Source organism: Trematomus bernacchii, unplaced genomic scaffold, assembly GCF_902827165.1.
Source record: "Trematomus bernacchii unplaced genomic scaffold, fTreBer1.1, whole genome shotgun sequence".
NCBI classification, from domain to species: domain Eukaryota; kingdom Metazoa; phylum Chordata; class Actinopteri; order Perciformes; family Nototheniidae; genus Trematomus; species Trematomus bernacchii.
The window spans coordinates 4,654,963-4,682,296 of NW_022987313.1; the positions used below are offsets into that span (position 1 = coordinate 4,654,963).

General features: G+C 38.9%; 4 protein-coding genes across 5 annotated transcripts; 3 read left to right on the forward strand and 1 right to left on the reverse strand.

The window, feature by feature from the left end:
• Window positions 1-5,107, forward strand: pole2 (polymerase (DNA directed), epsilon 2). Its single transcript, XM_034131465.1, has 19 exons — window positions 1-109; window positions 833-933; window positions 1,249-1,324; window positions 1,408-1,485; window positions 1,641-1,734; window positions 1,836-1,910; window positions 2,007-2,090; window positions 2,181-2,237; window positions 2,342-2,390; window positions 2,515-2,587; window positions 3,104-3,276; window positions 3,370-3,459; window positions 3,556-3,610; window positions 3,820-3,879; window positions 3,970-4,047; window positions 4,191-4,299; window positions 4,476-4,652; window positions 4,748-4,815; window positions 4,931-5,107. Exons 1-19 carry the CDS (start codon window positions 39-41, stop codon window positions 4,947-4,949), a joined length of 1,587 nt encoding a protein of 528 aa, XP_033987356.1. The 5' UTR covers window positions 1-38; the 3' UTR covers window positions 4,950-5,107.
• Window positions 5,108-5,789: 682 nt separating this feature from the next.
• Window positions 5,790-12,619, forward strand: klhdc2 (kelch domain containing 2). Its single transcript, XM_034131697.1, is given in 15 exon segments — window positions 5,790-5,855; window positions 6,507-6,821; window positions 7,079-7,123; window positions 7,125-7,159; window positions 7,240-7,357; window positions 7,488-7,600; window positions 8,073-8,157; window positions 8,282-8,365; window positions 8,584-8,664; window positions 8,788-8,846; window positions 8,957-9,066; window positions 9,158-9,230; window positions 9,344-9,431; window positions 9,511-9,563; window positions 11,016-12,619. Coding segments are annotated over 15 exon segments (1,485 nt in total). The 3' UTR covers window positions 11,176-12,619.
• On the reverse strand, window positions 12,520-20,956 carry LOC117483278 (nuclear export mediator factor NEMF-like). The gene is made up of 32 exons (XM_034131580.1): window positions 20,795-20,956; window positions 20,611-20,679; window positions 20,103-20,205; window positions 19,806-19,931; window positions 19,539-19,690; window positions 19,360-19,427; window positions 19,142-19,231; window positions 19,001-19,074; window positions 18,836-18,906; window positions 18,412-18,487; window positions 18,128-18,268; window positions 17,817-18,025; window positions 17,567-17,737; window positions 17,413-17,476; window positions 17,206-17,294; window positions 16,984-17,087; window positions 16,822-16,884; window positions 16,604-16,716; window positions 15,950-16,007; window positions 15,796-15,854; window positions 15,594-15,714; window positions 15,269-15,506; window positions 15,121-15,163; window positions 14,994-15,043; window positions 14,660-14,801; window positions 14,327-14,404; window positions 13,708-13,920; window positions 13,551-13,586; window positions 13,291-13,397; window positions 13,178-13,221; window positions 12,996-13,075; window positions 12,520-12,775 (listed from the first exon to the last, which is right to left on the reverse strand). Exons 1-32 carry the CDS (start codon window positions 20,851-20,853, stop codon window positions 12,698-12,700), a joined length of 3,189 nt encoding a protein of 1,062 aa, XP_033987471.1. The 5' UTR covers window positions 20,854-20,956; the 3' UTR covers window positions 12,520-12,697.
• A 74-nt stretch (window positions 20,957-21,030) lies between these two features.
• Window positions 21,031-26,804, forward strand: LOC117489846 (MAPK/MAK/MRK overlapping kinase-like). 2 transcript variants are annotated; one of them, XM_034139431.1, is made up of 12 exons: window positions 21,031-21,371; window positions 22,595-22,709; window positions 23,037-23,126; window positions 23,218-23,288; window positions 23,408-23,486; window positions 23,584-23,632; window positions 23,724-23,902; window positions 24,135-24,236; window positions 24,318-24,491; window positions 24,623-24,782; window positions 25,048-25,245; window positions 25,361-26,804. In XM_034139431.1, exons 1-12 carry the CDS (start codon window positions 21,113-21,115, stop codon window positions 25,436-25,438), a joined length of 1,554 nt encoding a protein of 517 aa, XP_033995322.1. In that variant the 5' UTR covers window positions 21,031-21,112; the 3' UTR covers window positions 25,439-26,804. The 2 variants fall into 2 exon arrangements, with proteins under 2 accessions (XP_033995322.1, XP_033995401.1); XM_034139510.1 differs by lacking the exon at window positions 21,031-21,371 and adding an exon at window positions 21,653-21,784.
• The last annotated feature ends 530 nt before the right edge of the window (window positions 26,805-27,334 follow it).

The window sequence follows — 27,334 nt, forward strand, 5'->3', positions numbered from 1 at the left end:
TCGAACAGTGACAACAGAGACGCTTCATTGTAACAACCATGGATGTTGCTCGCAAAATTAAGACAAAAGTGTCCGCTGGCTTCAAGATGCGGGGACTTATACTTCGACCGTATGTATTTTAATCATATTAAACCGTTTTGTTAATGTTGTAACGTTACTGCTGTTCATACAAGATATCTGTCGCCTCAAAGGCAGCGATGGTCTGGAAGCGGTCTACTCTGTCTGTCTAATGTTATGGCAGTGACAACCTGGAAATGTAACTTAATGTGGGCAATGGTTTTGTATCGTCAGGTCTACCTTAAACCACTTGACGTGACAATAAACAGTAACAACTCTTAAGATATTTCAACTGCTTTTAGTCCCCCACCGTTAGTATACATTTCTGCAGTGATTCCACTTCTACTAAGTATGTCCAATTTCAGCACTTTAACTTCTACTGAAACATCCCCTTGGTGCTTATGTAGAAAATAGAAAAAGATCAATTTAAGGTTAATGAACCTGGTTGCAGGGATTACCTCCGCTGCTTTCATCAAATACGATCATACTGAAAGATAAACTTATTTCATGTTTACACTTAGGGTGACTCTTTCTATGCTCCAGCTTAAATACAAAATATCGTCTAATATGAACATTTTGAAAACATTGCAGTCTATTTCTTAAGCAAAATTGGGCAAAATATAGAAGTCATAAATGTTTTCTGGGATATTTGTTATCGAAAGCACACACACATTTTCTCTGGGAAACTCTTTATTAGTTTGCTTTCATATAAGCAGTCAAAAGTAAGAAACACGCATTTTTTCTTGTTTTTACATGCATGGTTTTTGTGCTCCAGTGAAGCCAGCAAATACCTACTGGAGGTCCTGGAGTCTGTCAATGCCACTGAACTGGATGACATTATTGAAAAGGTCCTGGATGCAGTGGAAAAGCAACCATGTAAGTGTACAGAACTACCTGTCTCAAAAAATCTCTGTTTGTTTTAGAGCCTGGCAGATTTTCATCTTATAACATACATATGTGTATATGTTGTCTAACATGCACAAGGGTGGAACACTAACAGGATGGTTTCATCACATTAGACATTGTCCAGCAGAGCTCGCTTAGACTTACAAAACTCTGGCAAGCAGTCAGTATGAGAGACAAGAGGCAGTCAACCCTCGTGCAGAATCTTCTGCAGCAGTACCTAATGTGTTTTTATGTTTACCTGAAGTTTGTTTGCAAGTTGTGACCGCTGTTTGTTTTTCCCAACAGTGTCCTCTAACATGATAGAGCTGTCTGTGGTGGAGAGTGCTGTTCAGGATTGCACTCAGTCTTGTGATGAAAACATGTAAGTGTTTCTATTTGATTTACTGATCATAATACATTTACAAACTACATATTTGCCTAAAAGTTGTTAAAACTCCCTTCCAGAGATAATGTTTTCAACATCATTGGAGCCTTTGATGTGCCCAGATACATTTACAGTTCGGAGCGGAAGAAATTTGTACCGTGAGTTAATCAGTTTCTTTGTTGTTTGTGTACAAATAATCCCAGAATTATATTTATTACCTTTTTGCTGCTGATGTAAGACCTAGTTTACATACTTACATATATTGCAGACAAAGTTGTTAAAGTTTTTTTTTTTTGTGGCTTTTTTCCTTCAGCATCAGTATGACAAGCCATACAGCATCCAGTCTGTGTGGTTTGGCCAGAGACAAAGCTGAGTTCTTCAGGGAGCGCTACACCATCTTGCAACAGGTCAGTGAGTCTGTCTTTATCAAATTGGATTCACTGTCTTTGCTGCCAGTCCAGTGTGCGTAGCTTGCACGTTGTATTAATACAGACCTATTGTTTTGTAGCGTATACATCGGCACCAGCTCTTCACCCCTCCTGCAATAGGAGCTGCTGTTGAAGAGGGTCAAAACAAGTTTCAGGTAACGCATCTTAAAACACTACTAGAAAATAAAACACATCCTAATGTTTTGCATTTGACTAACAGATTGTTTTCATTTTTCATTTGTATGTTCTAGCTCAAGACAATTGAAGCACTGCTTGGCAGCACAGCTAAACTGGGAGAAGTGATCGTACTGGGGATGATCACACAACTGAAAGAGGTGACTTGGGGAGAAAAAGCTTCCTGTCTGTTCTTCAGTACATTTTATATTTTCAACTAGTTTCTTAAACTTTTCTTAATTTCTTTTCAGGGTAAATTTTACCTGGAGGACCTAAGTGGAACAGTACAACTGGACATGTCCAAAGCAATATCCTTTCAAAATCTTTGTATTAGCTGGTCATCAAAAACAAATTTGTATTGATCAATATACAATGCTTTTAAAATGGTTGAATTCTTTAACTAGAGTCGCACCAGTTTCATAATGGCCTGTACACAGAATCCTGCTTTGTGCTGGCAGAGGGTAAGACATCAACTCATTCTAAAAATGGCATTATTGAAAATACAAAAAGATGATTTAATATTTAAAAATATAAAGTATTATCACAAACATTATTAGAAGGAAAGTTGTCCCCTTTGTCCTGCAGGTTGGTACGAGGACTCGGTTTTCCACGTCAATGGCTTTGGGTTTCCACCAACAGAGTCGTCATCAGGCACAAGGTCAGTGGATGGAAAACGGTTTTAAGAAAACATTTAATCACAAGAATAATCAGTGAGCTGTCAGTAGAGATTTGTGCAACCTGATAGACATGGGAGTTCATCTGTAGCTTTTCACATTTTAAAATAACCCCAAAGCGAAAGAAGAATCTAGTATGACATCTGTGAGGTTGTTTTACCTTGTTGTTGATATGCGGTGAAATCGTCATTAAACTAAGGTGAAGGCCAACATCATTATTATTTTTTCAATCAAGAGTATTGAAACTGTCTGTAATAACGACAGTAATCTTTAACGATGATAACGCTTTTAACCAAATATAATAGCACTGGGATGTTTACAACATATATGTTTATTACTCACAAGATATTAAAATTGGCATTCAAAGTTTGTTGCAACTCCCCTGATTTCTGTTTGAGTTCGCTTGTACAGGGCACTTAACTCTAAATTGTTTATTTAAAAAGAACAAAAATGTATGTGTAAGAACAGTTAGTCACTGATGCTCCTTGCTTTATTTCCAGAGCATACTACGGCAATCTCAACTTCTTTGGCGGTCCATCCACCACCTCAGTGAAGGCCTCAGCCAAGCTAAAGCAGCTGGAGGCAGAGAATGAAGACGCCATGTTTGTCATTGTCTCTGATGTGTGGCTAGACAGCGTTGAAGTGATGGAGAAGCTCAATGTCATGTTCTCAGGTCTGGTGTTGCATCATAGACTTCACATGTCCCATATATGCACTTTATGAGACATCAATCCCACTTAGCCTTGCTTTTTGTTTTTTCTTACAGGCTATGCTACGATGCCTCCTACCTGTTTCATTTTTTGTGGAAACTTCTCGTCTGCCCCATATGGAAAAACACAGATCAAATCTCTCAAAGGTGAGACTTTTGGGTCTTCATCACTTCAAACAAACTACAGATTTTTGAATGATGAATAGAAAGTATTCAGGAATCTAATTTGTTTTTCTGTTTTAGAGTCATTGAAGACGCTTGCTGATGCTATATGTTCATACCCCAGCATTCACAGCAGGTAGGATCTCAGAGTTCTTCCTCTATTCTGCTCTGGTTATTGTTTTAAGGTTCCCTATAGTGACCCATAGTAGTGCTATTGAGTAGGTCTTGTTTCTTTTGTGCATGTGCATAAGGAAGCTCATGTAGATAACACAATACACTCCTGCACTATTCAATTTTTACGTTTCAATAAGTTTGACTTGAATTTTGTTTGCAATTGTCCTGCAGTTGTCGCTTTGTGTTTGTTCCTGGCCCAGAAGACCCCGGTCCTGGCACCATCCTGCCACGGTAAACATTCAGAAACATCAGCTTTTTAATAGAATTATGTGAATTTTGTTCAGTGATTTGGACAAATGTTGTTACATATGTTTTTCTTAGGCCTCCCTTGGCAGATCACATCACGGAGGATTTCAGAGAGAGGGTGCCATTTTCAGTGTTCACTACTAACCCATGCAGGTAACAGTCTTTTATGGAGAATGATCAGGGTTGTGGTGTACTCAAGGTTGATTTGTATGTCTTTGAGAATGTTTTTGACTGGTACCTTGACATTTTAAAGTACTCGACTGTTCTAGCTCCAACTGCTTTGTTTTTCCTGTCAGGATCCAGTACTGCACCCAGGAGATCGTCATTATCAGAGAAGACCTGGTCAACAAGATGTGCAGGAACTGTGTCCGGTTGCCCAATAACAATCTGGACATTCCAAACCATGTGAGTTTCAGCTTCTTTGAAAAACATTCTTACCGAGTGAACTGAAGCATAGAGTAGTTGCTGCAAAGATATTGGTAAATTATCCAACTTGGTCTCCTTTCTGACAAAACAAATGTGAATTGTCCTTTTATTTTTCTAAAATAAATGATCTTGTCATTTACTCGTCCTCTTCGCAGTTTGTTAAGACCATCCTATCCCAGGGTCACTTGACTCCACTGCCTCTGTATGTCAGTCCCGTATTCTGGGCGTACGACTACTCCCTGCGGGTATACCCAATCCCTGATGTCATCATCTTCGCAGACAAATACGACCCATTCAGCATCAAAAACACAGACTGCCTGTGTGTCAACCCGGTGAGAAGAAACAGTGGTCCTTTGACAGAAAATGATATTTGAATTTCTATTGTATTTTGTCACTTATATCATTTGTAAATAATCTGTTTCTACAGGGTTCGTTCCCAAAAAGTGGCTTCACATTTAAGGTGTACTACCCAGCCAGCAGAACTATTGAGGACAGGTAGGATGTTTTTTTTAGGTTAAACTTGTTACTTGAGATCTTTCATAACAGAAAACTATAGTATTGACCATCAGTAATGCTTATACTAATCAGTTGTGTTCTTGTGTGTTCACAGCAAACTTCAAGGACTCTAAAGGAAGTAAATGGATACAGAAGGGGATCCGTCAAAATCGTTTTGTACATTGCTTATGTATTATACTGTGTGTTTTAAATAGTTTGGTGACAAATCTCTGTAGTTTTCTGTATGCATCTGTGTATGATCTGTCATGAATAATAAAGATTTTATTCTTGAAACTGGATACCTGACATATTTGTGTATGCACGATGATCAGTCTTTCTTTGAGATACCTCAAAAACTATAGTCTGCCTTTCAAGTATTTGGGGTTAGGTAGGTGGATTTTCAAAGTGGGGTCTGTGGCCAACATTCTAATCTAACATATTATATATTATTATAGATAACAAATTCAGAATCCATGTAGTTGCTAATTTAATTGGTGTCAATCACACTGTTTTATGGGAATTCTGTGTCAAAATGGTGCACATATTGTTAATATGTGTCTAGTAAATGTATATTGTGTTGTGTCTTTCACAAAACGAATAACATATTTTTTTAATAGAATTTTTTAATAGAATATATATATATATATATTTCAGCTTACCAAAACAGGATCTTAATACTCTAAAAATCAAGGGGGGTTAACAAAGTAAAGACCTTTACTTTGAAAATCACTTGTCAACATCTTTTAAACTACGATTTCTTCGAGACTCTCTTCATGGATTAATTAATAGTAGGCCTACATAGTGTTTATCATTTTTGTACGATATCGGATACCAGGTGCGTGTTAAAACCATAAAGCCCACCAGTTAGAAGAACAAAGATGGGTAGCAGTTTTCATTTGTTTTTATTCCGACCTTACCAAGATGGCGTCTTTAAGAAGACGACAACTTCCGGTCGTGCCCCCAGAATGCTTGTGATGACCTCAAATACATGGCGTACCTCTTTTGAATTTGCAGGAAAAACAAACATCTTACAATACAAGGTAACTGCTGGCGAGCTTATTTCTTACCCCTAACTACTAATGATGTATAGGTTAGCTTCGACACCAACGTGAACAATATAATTTTTGCGCGTGTATTGCACTGAATAGTCGGAGTGTTTTGTATGTTCAAGTTAACAGACGCTTTGTTACCCAGGCTAACCGTTTTAACTGATGAACAGCTGTTTCGGGCTTGCTACAATTGTGGCCAGTCATTTTGGGCATTTTTATCAAATATATCATAATTTAGGACTATAGTTCGTCCCCTCTCTTATTTGGAAGCGAAGCTAACCACCAACAATGTTTTAGTATCTTAAATAGTTAAGCTAACACAGTAGGTCAGCAGTTAACGAGCTGCCAGCTAACATTATCTGGTCTATTGTCTTAAATTAACTGAAACAATATCAGTAAGAAAGAGACAATACTACTGTACTTCAGTACCATTTTGACGGACTACTTTACTTGAGTATTTAAACGTTTTGCTACTTTTACTTCTACCCCACTACAAATCAGAGGTAAACACTGTGCTTTTACTCCACTACATTTATTTAATATCTTTAGTTACTTTGCAGATTCACATTAATAATAGCTGATTAAAGAAACCCTATCAGCAGTTACTTAGAAGGTTTCTCTTTCTCACTTTCTCACTGACAGGAGACAGTACAGACTGACATGGCAGAGAGAGTGGCAGAGATGGAGGAAGACATTGGAGACCAGCCAGCCGGAGAGGATGACAATGACTCAGACAGAGATGAAGAAGAGAGACTGTTTGCTTGGATGGTAAACGATGATATGGATGAGGACGAAGAGGATGAGGAGGAGGAAGAGGAGGAGGCGGAGGAGGTGGAGGAGGAACAGCCTTTGGACACTGAAGTATCTGAAACGTTTGAGGTGGATACACCAGCTGAGCGCAGTGGTCATATAGCAGTGGTTGACAGAAACATCATGTATGTTTGGGGTGGATACAAGGTAAGGAGCTTTATTAGATACATGCAGTGGCAGAGGAATTAATATATATATATTTTACAAGTTAAATTATTGCCTTGAAAGTAGAAGTAGAATGTGCCATGAAATAATAATAATCTAGTAAAGTTCAAGTACCTGAAAGTTGAACTTAAGTGAAGTATTTGACTAAATGTATACTCTTACACTACAGCTCTGGAAAAAATTCCTAAAAAAACACAGCATATTTATACAAATATCATTGTGTTCTCCCTCTGTACAAGAATGCTCAAAACCATGGATTCTTTGACTTGTATCTGCCGAAAAAACGAGATCTGGACATACAACATGGAGTCAGGAGTATGGTAATTGCTTTTATATTTAAATTGTATATTGATGCAATAGTCATGGGCCATAAATAACATAAAACTCTAAATGTTCACAGGACAAAGCATGCAGCCGGAGGTAATCTGCAAACGTCCAGGTCGGGCAGCTGTGGGGTGTGTGTTGATGGAGTCCTCTACTTATTTGGAGGTCATCACGCCAGAGGGAACACTAACAGGGTACAGTTTGTGTGTTACATTAGTTAATGTCCTCTGTCATTTTGTTTTAAATCAAAAGACCCTCGAGCAGGTCAGCCTGCTGTCTGAGATTATGTTTCAGAACTCCTGTATTTTGTGCTGTGCTTTGCAGATATACCGCCTGCCCCTGAGAGCCCCCGTGCTTGTTTGGGAGGAAATGAGGGATCTTAAAGGACCCCCTCCATCCTGCAAAGACAAGCTAGGGTGCTGGGTTCAGAAAAACAGGTTAGTGATGACTGCCTTTTTTCTCTTGGATGTTGCTGTTAAGATGAATGTGTTCTCTGTGCTTATGCAACATCTGAATAAATGTTCAAAATCAGTCAAATTGTAGTGGCTGGATTAGGAGCTTTTTACTATCCCACTATATTTTAGGAAACAACAGAAATCCTATGTGCCCATAGAAAGAATATAGTTTGATAATAAAAGGGTTGTATCTCATTAACTACAAGACCATAAGATTCCAACATGTTAGACCAATCAAAACCAATATTGTGGTATATTTTGTTATCAAACTAAATCTAGTCTTTTAGCACAAATGAGCTACATCTGTATGTTAAGTGGCTATCAAGTTTCAGCCATGTGAAACGATTAACCATAGTATTAATGGTAAATACAAAATAATGAATTTGCAATAGTAAGCACAGATTGTTATCTTTGTGGAGATATTTAAGTGATTTTTGTCTGCTATTGTTTCTAGACTCATATTCTTTGGGGGCTACGGCTACGCTCCGCAAGGAACACAGCAAGGGACTTTTGAGTATGATGAATCATCTTCACTCGTGGTAAACAAATATATACCGTATTTAATATAATATAAAATATTTAAAAGGCTGCTCTTTTCTTCCCTTGTAAAGACACAGTTTTATAATATTCTAAATAAATGTGTTTTTTGGTTTGCTACTGCAGTGGGACATCCCTGGAAGAGGCTGGAACAACCACATCCACATCCTGGACCTTGAGACATCAACATGGAGCCAGCCCAACACCAGGGTAAACACAAGCACTGACTAACAATATCACCTCACACAACTTCATCACACACTCAACTCTCTGCCTACAGCAAACAAAACCAAATCATTTTGTTCAAACAGCCTCCTCCTTAAAAAAATAATAATGGGAAGTTGTTATTTTATTGCTACTCTTAGACCCTCGCGTGGTAATAACTGATTTTTAAACCAATTTTACTCTGTTAATATGGCCTGATGTAGGGAAACGCCCCATCACCCAGAGCGGCTCATGCTTGTGCCACAGTTGGTAACCGAGGCTACGTGTTCGGGGGACGATACAAGGTAAGGAAAAACTAGAATTTCTCGCGTTGGGTGTGGTTTTGCATCTTTGTTGTAAATTCTTCTCATACCTACCTGTTTACGATCAAATAATGAATTCTAACGCCCATCTCCTTTGGATAATAGAACTACAGACTAAATGACCTGTACTACATTGACCTGGACACATGGGAGTGGCATGAAATGTAAGTTTGTTCTTCTCAAAGAGGAAAGAGTATAGTTAAAAAAAACACCTTAATATCAGGTCATCTGTTGTGGATATTCAAAACTGACATAACTCTCTTTGTTGTCGCAGGAGCGTTCCTCAGCCTGGTCCTGTGGGCCGGTCCTGGCACTCCTTCACTCCGGTGTCACCAGACCACATCTTCTTATTTGGAGGTTTCACCACAGAGAGAGAGACTCTGAGTGAGTTTGACACTAGTTCTTGAGTAGCAAATACTTCCTCGTCACCTCAAAATGATCGCTGGTCTCACAGAGTTATTATCTGTATTTTCAGGTGATGCTTGGCTGTACTATGTAAGCAAAAATGAATGGAAGCCTTTCAAACACAGTCACACAGAGAGCCCGAGGTAATTCTATCATATTACTTTCAACACTTTTTAGATTTTTGTAGAGGAAGTTTTAGCCAAATGATCACTCATTAATGTGGCAGTGTGAGTGAACATTGTGCTGTGTATTTCAGGCTGTGGCACACAGCATGCTCTGGTCCTGATGGAGAGGTGTTTGTGTTTGGAGGGTGTGCCAACAACCTTTTGTCTCATCACAGAGCAGTAAGTAATATTTAGTCCACATACTTTTTTTTACATTCTTTGAAATCCCTTTTACTAAACTTTTTGTTCTACTCCACAGGCTCACAGCAACGAGTTACTGGTTCTGAACGTTCAGCCCAAATCACTAGTTCGGTGAGTGTGAACCTTCTATATATATATATCAGGGATGCAAACTCATCAGGTATGAAAAAGGTGACAAGGATCCGAGCCCCCCGACCCCACGGAATATCGGCTTTAAAATGAGGAATAACAGAGGATTTTAGCAGTCAGAACAACTAAAGCAGCAGTTAATAATAACAGAAACGCCAAAGAGTCACATCTAATAGAAATATATTTAAGCATTTATTTTAATTGTGTAGCAGTCAGTTTATAATTTTGGCAGGACTGTTGAGCATTTTGAAAATGTATTTTCATGCCTCTGTGCAAGGCTGTCTTTCTATCTTTATAGCCAGTGGTGTAAAGTAACTAAGTTCATAAACTCAACAAGTACTATACTTGGGTACAATTTTGAGATACTTGTACTTTATTTAAGTATTTCAATGTTTTGCTACTTTGTTCTTCTTCTCCTCTACAGTTCAGAGGTAAATGGTGTACTTTTCCTCCACTACATGTATTTAATACCTTTAGTTACTTTACAGATGTGGATGAATGCTGTGAAATATAATCAAGTGTTAAATCAGACTTTAGTTCCACCTGGAGTAAATTCACAAGCTACCCTGCAGTATACAAAGTCATTCAAACTAGCTGCACCTTTACCAGCTTTGAGAACACTTTCATGATCAATCATTATAAAACATATCATATATATTATTCTGAAATGGACCAATCTGCACAATGACTACTTTTACTGTCGCTACTTTAACTATATTTTGATGATAATACTTTTCTACTTTTACTTGAGGAACATTTTGAATGCAGGACTTTTACTGTAACAGAGTATTCCTACACTCTGGTACTTCTACTTTTACTCAAGTACAAGATCTGAGTACTTCTACTTTTACTCAAGAACAAGATCTGAGTACTTCTACTTGTACTCAAGTACAAGATCTGAATGCATGTATGCTAGCTCAACGATTCATTAAATAATATTGCGACAGAAACACTTTTCAGTGCACATCACGCTCTGCCGCTCCGACAGGGAGCTCTGCTCTGAACACCCCGTTCTAACCAGCGGTCCAGTCTGTGCCCGCACAGTTAATATTAACGAACGCACCGTAGGTAATGTAGCTGCTGAAGCTAGACCCTCATCCCGGAGCAGCAGAGCCTTATTATACATCCATGAGCAGAGCTGACAGGCAGGAAGACTTGTGCTCCCGCTTCATTATAATATATAAAAAAAGAACACCATGCGTGTCATGATGGCACATAACAGCTCGCGGCCGCAGATTACTCCGGGTCCCAGACCCCCCCCCATACCCCAAAAATATTTTTATTGCAGATCTACATGAATCACACAAACGACCTATTTTGGAATCAAAACGGCGAATTTCGCCGAAAGGTGACAAGTTTGCATCCCTGATATATACACCAGAATGTTATCCTTTTGTTATTTTGTACTTATGATGGCCTTTTCCCGCTCTTTAGGTTCTGTATGGAGGCCATTCTGCAGCACAGGGAGCGATTGTCTAATTACTGGGACTGCTTGCCTAAACACCTCCTGAACAGCCTCAAACAGAGGATGTCACGCGTCAACACACTGGAATCTCCTAGGCTACGAGAAACTGCAGTCCAGAGGATTGGATAATATACATGTATGTATGGATGAGTGTAATTGTCAAACCAGGTAGTCCTGTTAAAGCATAAGTTTAATGTGTGTGAACCAATTCAAAAAAGAATCTCTAAGCAATAGTGAACAGCTGTGGAAACGGTCTGAAGAGGGTCCAGACTGATGCAAACTCAAGCTGTCAGACCATCCTCATAGCTGTTCATTACCTTTTCTGTTCATCATACAAACTTTGAAAAGCCAGTCAAACCTTTAGAGGAGAAGCAGTGCCAGTGACGCACTAATGTGAGCGAGAGTAGAGATCCTGCATTACAATTGAGTTATTCTTTGATCTGATTTCTTTGCTAAGCATACTTGTATTACTCTGAGAGGTAACTGAAAAGGTAAAAATACAAGTGGTTTTCATTTCGGTGTTCTAAGATAAATTGATTGCTACTTCTGTACTGTAAACAAACATTTGATTAAGATCAAACTTGACACTATGACAGTGCTTCTGTGTTTAGGATTCCAGTGAGGTTTTATTGTTTAATGCTTGAAAAATAACTTTTTTATCTTTTTGGTAAAACAATGTGTTTATGTTGTGCGTGCCAGTGCAGTAGTATTCACCTGCTAAACTTAGAATATAGACAGAAAATCCCCCTCATGCTTTTCAGGAAAACCACTGAAAGAAACCCATTGTGTTATTGGAAAAATATTTCGTTTTGAAAAGGGGCAGGACTTCCCTTTCCTCCATAATATTTTCGGACATCCTGTAGGATAACCCTAGAGTCCACAATAGAGTTCCAGTCCTTACACAAACGCCAGTCGCTTTTTGAAATTAGAATTTTCACTGGTCTTCCTCAGAAGTTTAACTGATTTACTGACTAATGTCTTAACACTAAACGCAGCGGTGACCGGCTGGAACAGGTTTGCTTTAACAGTGCAGATTGAGGAAGCCTGTTGCTTTAACATTTGGCCTGATCTTTAATATAGAGGTTTTCTAAATCCTGGATCATTTAAGATCTCAGACCTAAAACTAGTGCTTTGTTACGCAAGACTATCTCCTCTGAAGTCACAGAAATGTGAATTTTTATTTATATATATATATAGAGAGGTATTTATATATTTGTGAGGAAATGTGTGGTGGGTTCTTTTTTCTGAAAGAGGCTTTTAAAGAGTGTCATGAGTGGCCCCTGTAGCATTTTATTTTAACTTAAAAACTGCGAGTGTATTGGATGTTGAGCCAAGCTGCACTGAAACGCCTGATGTCAGTAGGGCTTTGTTTGAATTTTGCCTGGTTTGCACAATGTTCCCTTGATGTTTTGTAACGTACAACACAATGCATATTGTTACTTCATACTCACAGAATAAATGCATACCATAAGGTGTGTTCTGTTCAGCTTTGTTAATTTACATGTTTTCATTTTGAAGAAATTGTATGTCAACAAATACAATCAATAATTAAAATAAAATGATTGATATTCAACAGGAGAGCTGTACTGTGATGCTTCTTGAAATGGAGATAAGGTTGTCAGAGTCCCGTCAGGTTGTGTTCAACCCTCTCTCATTTCTTCTTGGCAGCCAGCAGGTTCGGAGCGGACACTTTAACTTTGCCTGGCATGTTCCTGGATAGATCAGTATCCTGCAAAACGGGATGAGGCTCTCAATTATTTTTTCCAATTGTTTTATTCTATAAATTGTTGGTAAATTAGTAAAAAAAAAATGAGGAATGAAGATTCCAAGAGCCAAGGGACTCTTGAAAGTGCTTAATTTACATGTTATGACTTAAATAATCATAGTGTGCCATACAAATGTTATAAAACAGTCAAAAAACAAAGTAAGTTATGTATAGTAAAAATTACCTTGACACTGCGGAGCAGGTCTTTTTCTCTGGTTGAGGCATCTCTGGCTTTCATGAAGCTGAGAACTGCAGTGCGTGCAGCTGGTAAGAACAAAAAGACAATCAATTATAAATAAAAGCAATTATTACTTTACAGTCTACTGTTAAAGCTTTATGAATATTAGAATAGATCACTATTCATACCTTTTCCTTTCTTCTGGGCCCCTGGAGTCAGTTTAACTTTGTGTCTGTGGAAAACAACAGACTCATTTAGCTCCTGCAAACCTCACTGTCACAAAAAAGTTCTGAGCACATACTTGTAGTTGGTAAGGGCGGTGTATGGAGCGCAGACTGGCACCGCGAACAGCAGCACGTCTTCAGGATGAGGCTGGCCCGACAGAGAGGTGAGCAGAGTCTCCGCTTCCTGAGGCAGCACAAAGAAAAACTGAAGTTAGACTGAAATAAAAGCAAACTGAATAGTGGATTCAAAGGTATCATGCCGAATGAACACGCTCATCACCAAAACGTTCTTTTAATTGTTGAAGAAGATATATCATGGTTAACAATATAAACCCACCTCTGCTCCGGGGTTGTCCTGGTCCAAATCATCTTCCTGAAAGACAGGACAACAACGTTTTTTTACTCAGTTTCATAATGTGTGCAATACAGGAGTATCTAATTCTATACAAAAAACCGACAAATAGTACATTTCGGACCCTGGTAGCGCATCGTACCTTGTCTTCCTGTTCTGCAGGACCTTCCTCTCCGGGCTGTTTCTCCTCATCACCCTCCTCTCCTCCCGTCTCTGTTTTTTTCACTGCAGCCTCCACAGTACGAGGTTTGGGAGGTGGTTTCTGGGGGGGAGGTTTCCTGACCGTTTCGTCTTTCCCCTTCCCCTTCTTTCCTTTCTTCCCCTTATCCTTCACCTCCTTAGGGGTACCGGCTGACTGCAGAAGAGAGACACTTATTTATTAAGCCATACTCAAGGAATGTGCACGACAGCTGTCAAGTGTAATGAAGTATTATATGCTACCATTTAAGGTGACATACAGAGGAATACAATATTATATACTTATATATTATTATATATTATATATACTAATATATATATATCATTCCAATAACTTGTATATAGACTCATACTGCACTATTCCACATCATAACTTTATTTCATTTTTATAACTATTATTATTTTTGTATTGCTCATGCTCTTATTGTTATTATGTTATGTTATTATGTTGCATTGTTGGAGAAGCCTGTGACATAAGATTTTCAACTGCATAATTACTCTGTAGCTATGTCAGATTGACAATAAAGAACCTTGAACCTTGAACCTTGAACCTTCATCCTCACCCCGAGCAGCTGCATCATCAGCTCCCTGTCCTCGTCATCCTGGTCTTTGTACTTCTCCTTGATCTTCTTTAACTTGTTCTGCGGTGACAACAGGAAAGAAATACAGAAACAACACAGGGAATTAAGGTTAGAGATCGGTTCTTTCATTAAACTACTTTAGTCATTAAACTACTTTAGTCATTAAACAACTGGTATTTTTTACATTATCTTGACATTGAGAAATAATTTCTTAACTATTTTGTGTGTTTTCACTATATATTGTTGACGTTGTATGACAGTTATTGATCTGGTTCTAAGAACAGAACATCTGATCTTATCTCACTCCTCTCTTACCTTTTGGCCTCTCTTGGGCTGCGGCAGGGAGGGAACTCCTCCACCTTTGGATCCCTGATCGACTGCTGAGCCAGCAGATGGAATCTCAGTCTTCTCCTCCGTGTCGCAACCTTCCTGTTTCTGCTTCTTCTTCTTGTCTTCTCTAGTAGCAAAGACAGTTCAGAAATATTTCTAAGGGCTACACACAATACATTCCTCTGTATATGACTTGGTAAAACCAGCCACCTGTCTAAACACTATCTGTTGCTTACAGCATCTTAAGTCTGTTGTATGTGCTGAACAGGAAGAAGTGCATGTTAACTGTAAGTTGTTATATTGAATTACATTCATTTACCTTTTCTGATTCGCAGTCACGTGTTTCGTCACCTGTGAGTCTACTTCCCCCTGTAGAGAAAATAATTAATCAATTCCTTTATGATGTTACTTCCATATAACAGTTGTAATATATATCAATAAATTACCTGAGTGGTCACTTCCTTTTTAAAGCCAGGGTTCTGAGTATTCCTAGAAATAAGGAGATACATTGTCATTTGGAACGATTTAAGAATGTTGGAAGTTGGTCGAGGCCTTTACATTTCATCAGTGTTAGCATTGTAAAGGTAACATTACCTGCTGGGCTGTAAGTGAGAGAGGGAGATGGTCGTATCTGGAAAGCTGAATTCTTCACTTTCCTCAGTTTTCATCTCCTTCTCCTCCTCGCTGTCTCCGTCTCCTTCCTCCATGTTTTCCTCCTCAGGAACAGCGGCCAGTTCACTCGCACCATCATCTGCCTTTTTAATCTTGTCTTCCACCTCTCCATCTCCTGCTGCTCTTTCCTCCCCCTGATCTTCATTACTGCTGTCATCACCTGCAAAAGCAAAAACAATCGGCTTTAAAACCTGATCATAGTTTATGCATACACAGTTATTAGAGTGAATCATTTGGTGTCTTCTACCTATCAGCTCCTCTCCGTCCTCTAACAGCTCGGCAGCTCTGGATGAGACGTCCTCCATGTCCTCCTCTATGGTCTTCACCTTTCTCTCCCCTCGGTGCCGAGACACGCTGTCTTCGTCGACCTGCAAAGAGACAAGCCTGACATTTAATCGTTTGAAGACAAAGAGTTAGACATGTACTCGGAGCTCATGGAAGTATTTTACCTTGAAGAGGAATCCAAATCCCATGATCAAGTAAGAAGGTGGCAGAAAGTTTTTCTTTCCTGGTGAGAAACGTGTCAAATGTGTGGTCCTCTTGTTAGACATCAGCATAGTGTTGTGTTACAAAATGTGTACATATTTAATTTCAGTGTCATACCTCTGATCATGAAACTTCCAGTGGTCAGATACTCTCCAGTGGGAGCAGTCTTCGACACCTGAACACAAATTATAGATATATAACAGCTTATAAATAAAAAATAATTCAAACATGTCTACTATATCATATCCATTGTTTATGTATATTTGCTGCATGTATCCTTTTTTCTTTTAATTCCCCCTGTCTGATAAAACACCCTGTATCTGTTTTATATTTGTTATTTTATAGATGTGCATTGGAAAATAAGAGTTGTTAAAATGCTGTGATATAATGCATTGATCTCTTTGTATACTTTATTTGCCCCTATTGATTAAACATTAAATATGTTAAAGTGACTTTGTGGAGTTCTTATTACAGAACATCAAAGAAAAAACACAAGTTAACAGCAAACCTCTTGGCTTGTTAGCAGCCAATATGTGACTTTGTTATAACGTCAGCTCTAATCATTTAACTTGCTAAAATAATGGCATGCGGTAAAATACATACAATAATATACCTTGTATAATTCTGCCTAATTATAATTTAAAGGAACTGTGAAATACATTTAAATAAATACATATTAATTACATATATTAGTATTATAATTGTTATATGTGATATAACACACAAACATGACAAGCTAGCATATTTAGTGGCCTGCTATGGATGACTCACCTGATGATGATAAACCCACCAGGCACTGGTGACGATTTTGGCATCCCAAGCAGCGCTGTAGCACACAGACATGGTGCCAGTTTCTGTCAGGGTACGAGGGGGGACGGGGATACCTGAGGGAGCAAGATGGAGAGGAGGAGACACACAAAAATGAGTGGAAAAATTAAGTATGTTCACAAACTGTAGGTCAAATAGCGAATGGAAAAGCAAAGGCTTACCTGAGGGGTTTTTGATGACACAGCTAGTTGCTCCATGGAGGTCAGCATGAACATAGATATCTCCTGAGAAAATAAAGGCATAAATGAGGGGATAAACTAGATCTGTTTGGAAGGAATTTCATTTTCTTAAAAAGAAAGAGTGTGTTTAAGTTCATTCATTACCTGCCCGGAGGTAGCGCTTGACAATAATCTCGTTCTGCTGCTGATCTCTTCCTGCGATGATGAGATAATTCTCTGAGCTGATGAACCACAAGAACTTCTCGAACCTTCCAAAAGAAGTGAATCAGTTAACAGAATAAAGACTCTGCTGCTTGTCATGTAAATATAAAAATACTGCATCAAAGTCTGAATATGTAGAATACAAAATGGTGATGTGTGTCTTACCAGTAGACTTTCCTGGCCTTCTGAATGGTGGTCACAGTCTGAACCTCTTTCAGGGTCTTCTGTGTTTTTTTCTCCGCAGATTTCATAGCCTTGAATGACATAAATACATCACATTAACACTTACACTGCAATAAATCCCTACTTTGCATATGAACAAAGACTGGTTCTTGCCTAAAACCTGAGTGTAGAATCAAACAGTTTTCTTACCTTACCTGCCGCTTCAATGGTTTTATGTTCCTTCTTTTCAGCAGTGCGTTTAAAGTCATAGTACCTAAAAAACACGATGACAAAGTCCATCAGCTGTGAAAACAGCAACACACAATGCTCAATTCTGTGTTCTAAGGATTATGTTTGAACCTACTTTTTGGCATTGGCATAGGCAGATAGGCCAAGATCCACATCCACCAGCATGGGCTTGTTCCCTTGCAACTTGTTCTGTCCTTTGTCTTTATTTTTGTTTTTCTTCCCTTTTTCCTCCACCACATCTTTTTTCTCTTCCTCTTCCTGGTCTTCCTCAGAAACATAGGGGTTCCTAGGGGGGAAAGACACATATAAGCATATAATGGTCTAACAATAGTCAGATCAGTTTGTGGGATTTCAGATGGTCTCACTTTAAGAGCATGGTGATATGGTTGGTCTTCAGCTTCAGGTCCTTGATGGCGCAGGCGACCGGGTCTCCAGCAGCTTGTGCGTCTTTGACGATAGTCCCGATCTCAGTCCAGTCCACCTGATTGGCCAGAGCACTGCGCACCACCTGCAGCGCCCTCTCCACCACAGACAGGTTCATCTCCACAAGTTCACCCTTTACTCTGTCCACCTCCTGCAACACACCAGACAAGATTTGATGTATTTCAGCAAAGTCGAATTGAATTACTGTTGCATTCTTCTCAACACCAACATTAATGATTGCAGTGATGCTGACCTGAACTTGGTGCAAAGCCTCCAGTCTCTGCACATGGTCCTTCTTAACATTGTCCAACTTCTTCATGGCCTGTTTCTCCTGCTGCAAGGCCTTCATGTCAATCCTCTGACTCTCCACCTTAGAAAAGAACTCGTCCACTGCCTGAGTGAGAGGATCACAGTAGATCAAGATCCAATAATTGTCAAAGGTGTGAATTCACATTGTTAAGGAGAAAGGATCAATAATCTTTTTCTAAACAAGGCCTCACGAAACTCAACCAAATTAGAAGCTATGCCATTATTTACCTTATCAAAAGTATCAAACTCCAAATAGGGGCTGTTTGCATGTTGGGCAAAGAGGAATGGGTGGAATTCATCATACCTGTAAGTACACATCATGAAAATGAAAAAGGTAGCTTAAGTAACATATAATGTATTGAATAGAGCTGCAAAACGTAGTAACTTTTTTGATAATCAATTAACTGTTTCATGCAGAAATTGCAGAAAATACTGTCTTCAGTTTTTAAAATGTGGAGATTTCCTTCTTTTCTCTGCTACTTTTAGTTTTTGGACTAACAAAGACATCACCTTTGACTTTGTAATGTTTCACTATTTTCTGACATCTCATAGACCGAAAATATATAAAAGTATCTAGGACATAATCAGCAGATTAATCGGTAATTAAATAATTGTTCATAGCAAACCCAAGTGTTAAACAAAACACACATACGTTAGCAGTTCTTCAGTGGGTTTGCCTGGGGTTAAGCTTGGTTTCTTCTCACTCTTTTGAATGATGTAGCCCTTGAACAAAACAAAGCAGAGTTTGTGAATACAACACATCTATAACAACATCCCAAGGAACTTATAAGTACATACTGTATGAAAGACTCTTTACTTTGCCACTGAAGTTCTCAGTCTTCTCCATGTAGGTTTCTGCAGTCTGCAGGGCTTCCAGGATTTTAGGTGCAACTGAAAAAAACATTTAGATCAAATACTGTGCTTACAGAAAAACTGAATAATGGTGACCTCTACTTACCTTGGGCAGCATCAACTTGGCTGTCAATTTTGACAGAGCCCAGCAGTCCCGCCTCTATCAAACTGTGTTCTATCAGAGTGGCTCCATAAGCTAGAAGTGTGTGAGGAAAGAACACCAAACATGGTTCAGTCTGTTGATTTTCTGATACATGATAAACAAATAAACTCAAGTGTATCTGTTTCAAGTCAAACATTTCAAACTGGGGGCTGTCTACTTACTAAGGTGAGGGTTCAGGACCTTTTTCACTTGCTCTCCATTAGTTGCTTTGCTGAGGATTTCAGTGAGTCTGCATAGAATAAGCAAAAAGAGAGAAACACTTTTGTATAAGAATAATATCTTTACTGAATTCTGAAAGATACGCATCTAGTTTAACAAGCACTTGTGAAGTTGTGGTTACCGTTCTAAACTGATGAGAGGTTCAGGGGGTCGGGCGTTCTCCACAGGGTACCGCTCTCTTACAGCAATCTTCACATCCTCTTCTGCCTCCGCTGTGCGAAACCGCAGCAGGTTCAGGATGGTGTACTCATGGTCTACAAGAATGACGTTTCCCTGCAGATAGATATGAATAGAGCAACAAATGCACACACAAAACATGTCATGGTTCAGGTTTAGAGGGCTGATATGATCGAACGTTAAATATGTGCATCTCAAAATGTTCTCTCACCCTGTCATACAGTTCAATAATCAGGTGGTAGGCAGCCTCGTCTGAGCCAAACTGGAGGTCAACAATCCTGTCAATCCCGAGCTGCTTAACCTGGGTCAACCGCCGTGACCTCAGGTGTTTTCGGCACTACAGAAAGAGATGTTTAAATACTCAGTTCCATCACTACTGATACATACTGTATATGGAATTCTTGGTGAAATCTGACTGACAAAATATTATAAAAGCCTACAATACAATTAATACTATACAGTCATGACAAAGTTGTTCAGTGTTATTCAATTAACAAGATGTTCATACTTTCATTGCAAAGCCTGAAGGCATCATGTTCTTTGGCCATTCAAAGTCTGTGGAGTGAATACGAGTCCCAGACTCAATCAGGATAATAGCTTTGAAGTCAGGCCTGAGAAAAAAATGACACACTGAGTTAGCCTATACATACTGACTGAAAGGTGGAATATGAGAATGTATATTTAGCAGGTTCTGTACTTTTGTGCAATTTTGAGGAACATAATACTGTATACTTCTACTCCACAAGGTTTTTTGTGTATTGCAGTATTGCACCTTTATACATTTTCTTGCCAGCTGACAGATATAGGAATGTTCATACAAAACGTATAGTGAGCTTATATAATTTCAGTGAAAAGGCCACTGCCACCACTGCATAATTGTAATGTAAATATAATCACAATTTAAAAACAGATATAGTGTATTTGCTTTCTTGGCATTGCTACTCTAAAGCTAGTAGCTACATGAAACAGGATTTAAACTTTTGGAGGCAAGTTTTCCTCGAACTGTCTGTCCTTACTTTTGCAGTCGGATAAGATACGTCTTGTTGTCGATGTCGTAGACGTTGTTTACTCTCATGCCAATGTAGCTGTGAATGAATAAAGCACAAATAAATGAATGGTTGGTCAGCATTAGCAGCAACATCCAAATGAGCGATAGTTAGCTTAGCCACCTGGCTATTGGCAATAACACATAACACGTACTTAGCATTGATCTCGGCAATAACTGCCCTGATATCCATGGTGGTGAATCTCGTCTTCATGGTGACCGAGAAGTTGACTACAATTAGAGAAAATAAATGTAAACACTGAGAAATTCACATGTCTAGTGCAACATCAGCCAGGAAAACATGCAGGGGGACTACTGAACATGCGCACAAATGACAAGTTTCTACGGAAGCCGAGGTAAATCAAAAATAAGCAATCCACGCCTTTTCCCCCACACAGTAGACGAGGGAGAATAGAATACATTGATTGTGTACGGGGTGCACTGGTGCCTGGTAACGTTATGCTTTGACATGAATGCAGTTGACCTGTGATGCTTTTGCAGGGACTCGATATTACAAAACTAATGGTAGGCTCTTTAGCAATAAAAGTGCACTTCTAATGATGCACTACTCAAACTGGCTTATTGGCCTGAAAAACAGGGCAAGCCTTCGAAATGCACGCAGAACACCACCTAACATCGACTGGGGAAATGTGGTCGACTTGCAGAACAATAACCCGCAGCCTAACCAGAAGATACACGGGGTTACGGTCACCAACCATCTCTGGAAAAAAGGTAAGGAGGTGAATTAGGGTTGATATATAAACACCGTGGTTTAAAAAAGTGGGCCTGAAGCGAGACAAAGCTCGACTGGTATTTTTTGTCATGCTCGGCAGGATATATTGTGTTGTTTCTTTAATTCTGGATATTTTAAACGGTACCGCTAGAAACAGGCAAACTGTTTCCAGTTTCCTCCTCAGGTCAGAGTGGAGGGCGAAGGCGTGCTCCGTTACCAAGGCGACGGTCAGCTAACAGGGCTTGCTAGCGGGGCTAGGCTAACACCCGTAATGCGAGTTTCGTGTTCTTTTGTCACCTCGATCCGCAGGAAAACAATAATTGTCAACCTTTACGTTGACATGTTCTGTCCGGATACGTATGTTAGGGATAATCGACTTACATGTGGTGGATAAGACACAAAGGAATGAATTGTAAGTGGTGAGATACCTAACGGCTGAGTAGCGTGATGACAGGTCTGACAGGTCGTTAAGGGTCCTCTTCACAAAGAGAACCTATGTTGCTGTTTTACGCTTAGTTTTTAGTTTGGTTTCAGTAGATGTTTCCGAAAAATGTTGACCACTGTGGACTATGTTTTAGGTACCTGACCTTACCTTTCAATGGTCAAAGGTCAATGGCTGATTTCCGGTTTTTTTCTCCAGTTGTTGTACAGTTCAATTAGTTAGCGTTTAGTATAACTAAAGCCAGTATAACTGTTACCTTCAACTGAACATCAGATTCAGATGTTATGGTTTTGTTTGAATTTAGTTAAATTTAACCGGGGGCTTCAGCAGACATGATAACTGAGCTGCACATGATTAGTTGTTGCAAGTTGTGTATTGTTAGGTTGTAACCTGGTTGTAACTGAATACATTATGCTCAGGTACTTTTAGATCTATCAATTTTATGCTACTTTATATTTCCACATTTTGTCCTTTAAGTAAATATTTATAATTGTTTACCTGTGCTTGACAAATTATTTTGAATGCAATACCTTTACTTGTAACAGTGTATTTTTACTGCTATTTTTACTTAAGGAATATATCTGCATACTTCTAGACTGTCTTGTATCTATCTAATTATTTTTGACAGAATGACCCTTCATTGAATGTACTTCTGAAGTGATTAGAGGATTAGTCAAACTTCAGAAGATTAAAGAAACAATTGTTCCCATAAATATAATGTAGAATATAAAGACAATGTTTTCTTTAATAGTCTCTATTCTTATTTCTATTGTCTTGCAGGCTACAAAACAATCAAGAAAATCGGAGAGGGGACATTTTCCGAGGTGGTGAAAACTCAGAGCCTGAAAGATGGGAAGTTCTACGCATGTAAAACCATGAAGCAGACAATTAACAGGTATGTACTCTGCAACAAAAAGGTGTCCTTTAACAATACCCTGTTGTGTATGGACACTTGTAACTGGAGTCATCCGCTTGACAACCCTTTCGCCTTAAGTATTCTTTTAGATGTCAGCTTATCCGTCTTTGACCTTGTACTATGAGGTAACAATAGACATCTTGAAATGTGAGTTGGCTGTTATCACAAACTGTGCCCTTTAAATCGGTTCTATCCTCTTGTGTGTTACAATGCCAATAAACAGCACATGTGTAATGTTACTACACAAATAACAGCAATTTACTGTGTATATGTACACTTATATGCCATATCTTCACTGTCATCAAGTCTGGAGCAGGCCAATAACCTGCGGGAAGTCCAGGCAATGAAGAGACTGAGCCCACATGCAAATATCATCCAGCTACATGAGCTGATTTTGTGAGTATACTAAGTGGTGTAGATTGTGTTAGTGTATTGCCTCAGGCATATTTCATGCTGCATGTCATATTAATCTAATGCTATTTTTCAGTGACAAAGAAACTGGAACTGTGTCTTTGATTTGTGAGCTGATGGAGATGAACATCTATGAGTTAATTCAAGGTATGTCTGCAAGTAGGAGCATATAAAAAATCACAAAATGGAAACTTGAAGTTGAACACAAGTGTTTCTGTAAACTATGTATGGATTTTTGGCTCATATCGGTTATTCATTCCTTACAGGGAGAAAAATGCCACTGCCTGACAATACAATAAAGAACTACATGTACCAGCTTTGCAAGTCACTTGAACATATACACAGGTAGTTATGAAAAAGCTTCAGTTCATGTAATGTTGTTAATTAAAACGCTATTAACTGTTTTTAAATTGTTTTTCCCATCTTCCTTTTTTTCCCCAAGCTGTGGGATATTTCACAGAGATGTGAAGCCAGAAAACATTCTCATCAAAGTAAGATACAGTTTTATAACAATGTGCTTTACTTAAACATAGCAGTGGTATTCTATGTTTTTGTCATAACAAATGCTTTGTACAATTGCAGCAAAATGGTCTGAAGCTTGGCGACTTTGGCTCGTGTCGCAGTGTTTACTCCAAGCCCCCCCACACCGAGTACATCTCCACACGCTGGTACAGAGCCCCAGAGTGCCTCCTCACTGACGGCTACTACGGCTTGAAGATGGACATGTGGAGCGCTGGTTGTGTCTTCTATGAGATCATGAGGTATCACTGCAGGGGAAGGGCATTTCTCTAATACCTAAGTAGGACAACAGTTTGTGAGTCAAAAAGACAGAATAGGAACACTCATAAGATTATACACGACAATGTTATCAATGTCTGCCTTTAGTTTTTCACATTCTAATAGATTGAGTCTGCAGCCACTAGCATAAACAAATATCAAACAAATGCTATGTAAATAGTTTGGTTGTGACAGTCAGGTACCTGCGTGTTTCAGCTTGAATCCTCTCTTCCCTGGAACCAATGAGTTGGACCAGGTTGCCAAGATCCATGACGTGTTGGGGACACCGGAAGAAAGTATCCTCCAGAAGTTAAAGCAGTAGGTGTTCCTCTTCAAATATGTAACACCTTGATTTGCTTAATAAACAAAGGCTTATCATGCTTTCTTAATTTCTGGCAGGTCTCGAACTATGCAATTCAACTTTCCCCCTAAAAAAGGCAGCGGTATCTCACGGTTACTCCCTCACTGCCCGGCTCCAGCTCTGTCACTGCTCTATCAGATGCTCGCCTATGACTCTGATGAACGCATCACTGCAGAAACAGCCCTGCGGCACACATACTTTAGGGAAATCAGGTAAACCATGCAAATTAGAATTATTTCATCACCTTAAGATGACAACATTTCAAATCGGAGACAAAATACTTTTAAATGCTCATGTCCTGACACTTGTAATAGAAGTCTTCCTTGCTCAATTTTTTCCCCAGGCTGGCAGAGAAGAAAGCCGAGACGCTTCACAGAGTTTCTGGGACTATGGAAGAACTAGACAGTAGTGGGACGTACAACTCCTTAGATCACATCTGGCGTCCAACCAGACTTGGCAAACAGCTGAGGGGAAGACACACAAGGCAAACCCCTTTAATAAGCGTAAGTCAGAGTTTAAGGAGAGACCCTTCAATTGATTCTGACAGCAGTGGGAAACACTGTACAGTAAAATGTGGATTTGGATGTTTCCTTCTCTACTTTTCTAAAAATAAAGACCATGTTATGTAAGCAAAATAGCCAAGAGGAAAGCCAAAATTGACCAGTTAATGAAAAATTATGCATTTTTCGATTGATTTCAACTAAAGTAAGTTGTCAGAAATATGAATACAACTGCTTTGTTTTCATGTGATACTTCCACCCTCTCCAGCACAACATGAAGCATGTAGCAGAGCCTCTCATCCGACGGAACATCCCTCATTACCCTGCAGAGCTGCCCAAGCTCAACATGGTAGTACCAGGACCACAGATGTCCTTCCCTGTATCCACTCTGCCTGCGTTTACCGTCACCCACAGAGGCACACTGCCAACCATCCCATCTAAAAAGTGCCAGACGAGGTTGTCCAAGGTAAACACAGGAGTGCTGCACAGATATCAGGCTTTTTACATTACAGTCATTGAATGTGCCTTGGTAGTTCTTTCAGTTTTATTTGGCATTCACGCTACATTTCCTTTCTCCACAGCCCAGGGATGAGTCGCATCGTGCTGCTTTCAAGACCTACTGCATTCCACCTCTGGATAGGAAACATGGAGGCTGCTGAGAGCCAAAACACTTCCAATGTTTTATTCAAATAAACAGGACGGATCAGTACTGTCAAACACATCGTTGAGAGGACAATGTTTGGACAGGCCTGATGTTGAAATCTGGAAAGAAAACACAAACATGTTTCACAAAACGATGCAACAAAGACCGCCAAGCCTGTCGTCATAGCAGCTAGGATAGCTACATTAAAGCGTTCAACCCCCACTGTAAGAAGTTCAGTGTGATATCTTCACAAACAATATTAGAGGTCAGTGTTACCTGAACTGGTAAGTGGTTACATGTTTACAAGTGTTAAAACATATTTGTTCTTATGATCTTATTACACAAGCTAAGCAATTTGAAAAGCATAGACCGCTTGCTGTTTGAAAGATTTGACCAATTGTAATCACCAATTATTACTAGACAAATCCTTAAATACGTGAACTCTTTTATAAAAACGAATATTAATTGAAACTGAAAAATATGCTAAGGTATTTATCACCTTTAATGTCAAACATCCAAAATATAACATTCTAAAAAAGGGGTTGAGATCACCTGTATGTTGTTATAGTGTGACAAGAGAAATCTTGAAGATCCAACAGCTTGTTAATTAACGCCCTGGTAAAAAAATGTATAACATAAAGACAGACGTCTAATGACCAGATCCTCAGATAGAATATGGGAACATTTGAAAACTACGCTGCAGTATGTTAATGTCCAGAGTGAGTCCACACCTAAATCCAATCTAGAATTTGTGCCAGGACTTTGATCACACACTACACAGTGACTTATTAATCAGCTGATTCAAAGTGGTAAAGCAATAAATAGGAAAAACTCCAAGCGCAGGGTTGAATACCTTTTTTATAGGCACTGTATACTTGTGAGTGTCTCTTTCTTAATAGCTGTGAATAAACTCCGGATTAACTGATGTTAGGGCAACAGTCTTCCTGCGCAAAAGGTTAAAGGGAAAAACATTCACTTTAAGTGCTTCACATTTATCCTTCCTTAGCAACAGTATTGTATATTAAAAGGCACATCACTTAATCAAACTGTAATGTAAATAAAAGCCCGCTGTGGGCCACAAAGCAGACTTGGAACAACTGAAAACAAACTATTCGCCCTTTGCATCACCTATATATGTGAAGACATCTGTATTTTATATGGACTTAAGAAAGTTCAGATTTTTTTTTTTAATGTTTAGTTTAGAATGTAGCTCAGCCAGAACCTTCACTGAAGCAGTGTGGCTAAGAACATGTTATTTAGAGCTGTGAGCTCAGTACAATGGACTGGGACTCAGTCTGCACTTTGTTGGTTATTGTGATGTATAACCAGAGTAAAGAAGTTTGCCGTCATTTGTATGTCGTCATTAAACCACAATACATATACCTAATTGTTTTAGTTTACAACTCAATCTCCTAACACAAAAATGTTAAGAGAAAATAAATGGTGAGAATCTTTTTTTTTTAATAATATATGTGAAAGTGGGAAATGTAAACTTCTATCAACTTCAAAAATATATTTGCTTCACAGCTAGCCTAAAGTTAGTTTGTTGAAATCTTCTTAGCATTATCAATAGCTGGTTATCATACACACATATACAAGTACATGAATACTGCAGTAGTGTGAAAAAGGCAAGAATCCTTGTTGGAAGTTCCTTTTCCTAAATTATTCATGTGGCTTTTGGGACATTTCTTTAAAAAAAATCGGAGGATTTAAACTCCATGTTTCCTTCACAGTGATATTCTGTAAATGAGGCATAAGGCGAGCACGCATCAAGTCTTTTTGAGATTCACTCGTCTCAGCTTCAGAGACTTCCAGACCTGACAGCTGCTTTGGCATTTTGACAATAAAAACAATTTTCAAACATTACAGTTTTGTTGTGTAAACACAGCACACGTGGGTGAACAAAAAAGGA